The sequence below is a fragment of the Echinops telfairi genome, unplaced genomic scaffold (assembly GCF_000313985.2).
Source record: "Echinops telfairi isolate 266 unplaced genomic scaffold, ASM31398v2 ScPeMD7_27;HRSCAF=92, whole genome shotgun sequence".
NCBI lineage: Eukaryota > Metazoa > Chordata > Mammalia > Afrosoricida > Tenrecidae > Echinops > Echinops telfairi.
Genome location: NW_022103924.1, coordinates 82,459 through 88,335, shown reverse-complemented (window position 1 = coordinate 88,335; position 5,877 = coordinate 82,459). Strand labels below are relative to the sequence as shown.

The 5,877-nt window shown below is 36.9% G+C and overlaps 1 protein-coding gene and 1 non-coding gene across 2 annotated transcripts in view; both read right to left on the bottom strand.

Annotated features, from left to right (window-relative positions):
* IARS1 (isoleucyl-tRNA synthetase 1) overlaps window positions 1-5,877 on the bottom strand; it is a 118,415-nt gene that overhangs the window by 50,669 nt on the left and 61,869 nt on the right. Inside the window, exons 18-21 of the mRNA XM_004714603.2 lie at window positions 5,086-5,206; window positions 2,962-3,053; window positions 1,003-1,080; window positions 345-466 (exon numbers count right to left, since the gene is read on the bottom strand). Coding sequence (XP_004714660.1) covers window positions 345-466; window positions 1,003-1,080; window positions 2,962-3,053; window positions 5,086-5,206 — 413 coding nt within the window. The remainder of the gene's footprint in view (window positions 1-344; window positions 467-1,002; window positions 1,081-2,961; window positions 3,054-5,085; window positions 5,207-5,877) is intronic.
* Window positions 3,990-4,118, bottom strand: LOC115869475. Its single transcript, XR_004046208.1, has one exon. It is a non-coding gene; the product is annotated as a small nucleolar RNA SNORA84 (small nucleolar RNA).

Here is a 5,877-nt window from a genome sequence, read left to right as displayed (position 1 = left end):
TCTAGTTTTGAGTACCTCTTAATTGTTCATATTTAAGTATTAACTGTATGAATAACCTATCATTTGGTATATATTATTTTTTATATGTAAAATGGTCATTAGGGCAGCGAACCAGTTATTAATTTAATCCCACCACTGCCCATCTCTCATTCTGTAACCCACACAGCAGCTATCTGTGAGGAAAAGCATCAAGTGTTAGGGAAGGGAATTGCTAAATCTCTCTATTCCTTCCTTGGCCAGGAATGTAAGAGATACAGATCATATATGCAGGTCTCCAGAAATATCTCATTACAAGACACACAAGGCTGGAGGCAGACTTTGACTTACATAAGCTTGATTCTTACCGAACATGGGGCAGCAAGAGGTAGTGAATACTCATTGTATCTTTATCCTGGACAGAAACAGGATCAATCAGCAGCTTTAGATTCTGGTACATTAATTCCGTGAGAAAAGGTGTATAGGGGGCCTATATGAGAACAGGGAACACTATTTCACTCCCATGAAACAAGAACTAACTTCTCTTATTTAGACTGGAAACCATCTAAACATTATAGAAAACAACACAGCAATAAATATAGAAATTTACATTTAATAGAATTTAATAGAACAACCGTACTTTGTTCTCTTAAATCAGCCATCACAAAAAAAAGGAGGTTAAGAGAAACCACTTTTACAAAAAAATTAACTGGGACCAGAGAAAACCTTCCCAGGTGACACCACCGGGTACACTAACTCAGAATGCTCAATGTTAGCCTAGTGGGAAATATTTGTAATACGAAAGTTCTGCCCAGCTGAGCTTTTCCCTTTTGGAGGGGGGGAGGAGGGGAGGGAAGGGGTAATACCCTCATATATATGTAAAAAGATTTCTGGAAAGGATTTGAGTTTTTAGTTCTTTTAAATCCTCTATTTCTATCGCTTGCGTGCTAAATAAACATCATGCCATAGAGACAGCATTAGAGCACCACATGGCTGCCTCAAAACCAAAGGAATAAAGATTCTTACCATAAGTCTGCACAAAGAAAGCAGAACACTAAACAAGGTTTCCAATGCAGTAACACAATCCTCCTTCCCATTTTCACCCTTGAGAAGAAAGAGGAAAAGGGTGTGAGGGGAGCCGGGGAAGACACAAACCACTTCTATAACTAAGCATTTATTTTAAAGTATTTAAATATTTATCATGAATCTAAGAAGTTTACTACAAAGCAGCAGCCTACAGAGAATACTGCATACAGAAAGCACAAATTCAACAACAATAACAAGGACTAAGAAAAAGAGTGAGTGTTTTGCATACCTATTGATGTTTTCCTGGCATGAAGTCCTGGTGGTATGGTAGTTATAAGTTCTAAGATGTTTAATAAAAAATCTATTCAACATCAACAGATTTGGTATAAACCAAATTTACTGCTATCGAGACATTGCTGACTCAAATTGACCCCCTTTTGGGTTTAGAAAGCTCAGTCTTCCTCCTTCAGAACTGCTTGGTGGTTTTGAACTGCTGACCATGTGGATCACCGCCAAAAATGTAACCACAATGCCACCAAGGATCCTAAATTTGGTATGGGGGCTTGTTATTCCCCATTTATGAGGAAGACTGGGAAGTGGCTCTGTTAAGCTGATGTAAAGACTTAAGTCAAGACTGAAGTTATGTTCACAAAGTTATCTTTTAATCCAATGATAGAAACATTGAAACCTTTTTGTCTGAACTGGTACTAATATGTGCTACTATAATGAAATACATGTTTCTCTTGTATACTGCTATTTATTTGCCTTACATTTTTATTTGGTATCTCTAAAACTGCCTTAAGTGTATTGAGATTGAGCAAATGGTATGCATACGTGCATACATTTTTATATTTACAAACTTGTAACTGCATATATGATTAAAGACAATACTAAAAATTTTTTCTGTAAGTATAAAAATGACATGCAATAAAACAATGCCTATTGTCTTAATAAAAATACTATTTTGTCTATTTTTAAAACTAGCCCATCACAAAACAAGACACCTTCAAATTTATCCTTTTATAACCACTCAGACCAGTGTTTGGGTCTAATTGGTAAGGAATGTAGGGGGACGGTAGAGGCTGTGACCCTTTCTGTCTTTTTGTAAATGGTGTTATTTATGACTTTTCCTTTTTGTGGAATACTACAAAGAAAACCATACTGTATGTAGTTGCACAGTCCATTACATGACACCAGCCACAGGACCCCAGTAAACCCACTCCATGTATGTACTTCTTTGCCTACCTATCCTCTCCTTAGCTTCCTATCCCTTGACTCTTCCCACCATTGCCAACTGGCCTCATCACTGTCCTAAGTTTTTTTGCTGGGAAATTATTTCCTTTGGTAGGAAAACCATGGTTTTTCCTTTATAATAATGGTGTCATAAATATTCCTATAAGATTGACTAACTTTGTAGATCTTAAGCAAAAGTTTACTTGTGCACACCCTCCAAGTTCTGATCATTACAAGATTTTTACAGATGTTTCTCATTGCCTTGAGTTGTAACCTATCAGCAAATGAAGATTCTGAAAGCTCCAATTCTGCAGGCTTTACCCAACTCACATCACCATGGTTGACTCCCCTCCAAGAAATAAACTCTTCAGTCTCATTGCAACTGCCCTCTGACCTGAGGGTCCCAGAATCTGGCAGTATCTCCAAAAATGTTCTGCTTCCTTTGTTTAGGCTTTCAATATTTGACAATCCTTCCAAGTTATGCTTAAGGTTTACAGCAGCATCTTTCTTCAAAGTGGGGAGCCAAGTCTATTTTCCTTGTCTGTTCTTAGTCTGGAAGGTATACTGACAGTTGTTCACTTTGGGTGATCCTGCTTGCATCTGAAATTCCAGTGACATAGCTACTAGACACACTTGAGAATGATCGCTCTCATTTTCCCACTCTTGATTTTTCTCAATTCTCAAAGTTCACATACCTTTTGCTTACCAACAGTAGTAGATACTTACCTTTAACCTTCTGCGATTCATTCTGACATACCAATTTGTCAAAATATCCACAAATTTGACTAGGCGAGGGACCACAGTATAAAGCCTGTAAGCTAAAGATGAAGATGAGTCAAACAGGCAGCAAGTATACTAACATGTAGCGGCTTCGAGAAAGTGCGTATAAATAATGAACAGCCTCTTTATTTAAAAAAAAAAAATACAAAAAATCAACATACTAAATAGCTGATTTAGTGATAATGTGTTGTAGGCAGTGAAGATGTTTAGAGCTTGTAAAACAAAACCTCATCTAACCATCAAAACGGCACTCTAAATTAATCAGAAACTCCTATTTCGATAATGAAAAAAATTAAGGGTCAGAAAAGTAAGTCATACATCAGAAAACACAGTTAAAAGGGAAAGAAGTCCAACTACACCATGTGGGGAAAAGCTGAGAGCTGCTCACCACCCAAAGCCTGGAGGCACCATTTACACATTACAATACGGTGTGTGGGAACTCCAGCTTCTTTCATTTGTGCTACATGGCACTGCAGCCAAAGAAAGAAAAAGGTTTTAATCTTATCCTAAACAGCACAGCTTAGGTCAATGGTTCTTATCCAGGAGCAATTTTGCCACCAAGCAGACGTTGGAAATGTCCATGAACATTTTATTTGTCAAGACCAGGGCAAAGGGTGCTACTAACATCCAGTGAGACAAGAGATGTCCACTTGCTGGCTGAGACTGGTACATAAAAAGGTTCTGGGGCGAAAACTGTCATCAGTGTTTCCTCTCCATTCACTGTTCATGAAGAGGGAAACGTAGACAGAAGCAGGGCCCAGGCATCCAATGGAGGGCATAAGGCATTCCCATTGCTGCCGTTCCTTGTTCTGCTATCTGTCCTTTACTGCATTTTAGGAAAATTGTGATCACTCTCTGTGGATTTCTGAGTTTTCAATAGCTCCGTAAGAGTAGCACCACTTGACCAATATTTTGACAGTTATATATATATATCCTTATACATATTTATTTTTTGATTTAATAGTCCTATTGTGCCATGTACCAGTGACGGGGTTGAAGAGGCTCCTGAAAAGAGCAGCCCCCATGCACACATCACATTATTGCTCTGGCTCATTCCATCTACTGGAAAGCTAGACCTGAACAGCACCTAGCAACCACAGCGCATATGAGGGAGGGTGAGCCTGACCTCACTAAATCAGGCTAAGGGATGCAACCTCTTTTCCTAACGCATATTGTGTTTTCTCCACATTTACGAGACTCATTTTGTCTTAAGTTATAAAAAGATTTTACGTATGTTAATCAATAGATTCTAGAATTTCACATATTGATAGATGGTTGCACATCGCAAATTTTTAGGAAGCCAATACAGTATCTAAGGTATATCTGTCTAAAACAAATTTGTTGTAATGGGGTAATAAAGATATAGGGCAATTTCTATTTCAATATTACTTTTCTTTGATTTTTAATTTTAGTAGAATGGACAATGATTAATAACAGTACATCTAAGACATAATTTTAAATGTCTTCATAAGTACTATGTGTTAGACTCTATTATCTGACTAGTTATGTACATACTGTTCATTTTAGAATATTTACATGTAAAGGAAATCAGGCTAGCTTAAGTTATAAAACAGTTCCGGTGGAAAAAAAGAGTGGTATTTTCCCCATGATTCCAGGACTCATAAAAGCAAACAGTTGGCTGCCAGCCCAAAAACAAACACATTTCTACAATGAATTAGTTTTATTAAAATTGTATTTGAGAGATTTATAATTCTAAGAAAAGAATCTAAATGTCAAAAATGGGCATAATTAAACCAGTTGTAGCATATACACACATTATTCTTGAGCTACTAGTAACTATTTTATGAATTACTTATGAAGCATTGCAAACTACTATTTATGCAAGATTGCCAGTCAGTACCTATACAAAACTATAAAATAATTAACCTCACATAAAAATATATATATACTACCAAGCATCAACCATATTTTCTTTGGATAAATATTTTCTTCTTTCTGTGGTATATCTTCCAACCTTGTATAAATCTTAGTTTTCGTTTATAAATAAAAATGAAAAAAATAACAAAAGAACCAAAAGTCTACATGGAGAGTAGCCAGGAAGATACCAACCTGCCATTTCTGTCTCAAAGAAAGCAATGAGGGACTGCATACAAGACAGGACCCAGCGATCTGTAACGTTGGTGCTGACATCACCTGTACTCTGACTGCAGAGGAATTGTATCTCTTCTTCCTAGAGATTTAAAATGAGACTCTTGGTTCATTACACTGAAAAAAGTAGACAAGATTTTTTAAAACTCAGACCTAAATTTAAAGTTCTGAACAAGAAAAGTATTAAATTGGGATGTTAACCCAAACCAAATCCACTGTCATTGGGTCATTTCAAGGATGGTGAGACTGTCTCATGCACTTTGGACATGTTGCCAGGTGATGATTCCCTAGAGAAGGATATCATGCATGGTAAAATATAGGAAGGCCCCAGATGAGATGAATCGACACATGACTACAACAATAGTTTAAACATAAGAACAATTACGAGGACAGTGCAGGACCAGGCAGTGTTTTTTCTGTTGTACATAGGGGCACTAGGAATAGAAAAACCATCAATAGCACCCAACAATTGGACAGAATGGACTTGATGGCAATGAAGTTGGTTGAGTGTTTAGTATTCATTACATCAGATTTACTTCTGAGATAGCCCCAAGTTTAGGTAGGATCTATTCAAGTCTGACCCTTGAGGACTTGCTTTCCTATCTGTCAACAAACACTTGCTTGAACATAAAAAAATTTAGTCTGTTCCACAGTAAGTCCTTTATTTTGCCTTAAATGATAATATTGAACTTATCGACTGTATCTTTCCAAAGATGTAGCCAAATGATTCCTGAGCAGTTCATCTGTCTCAAA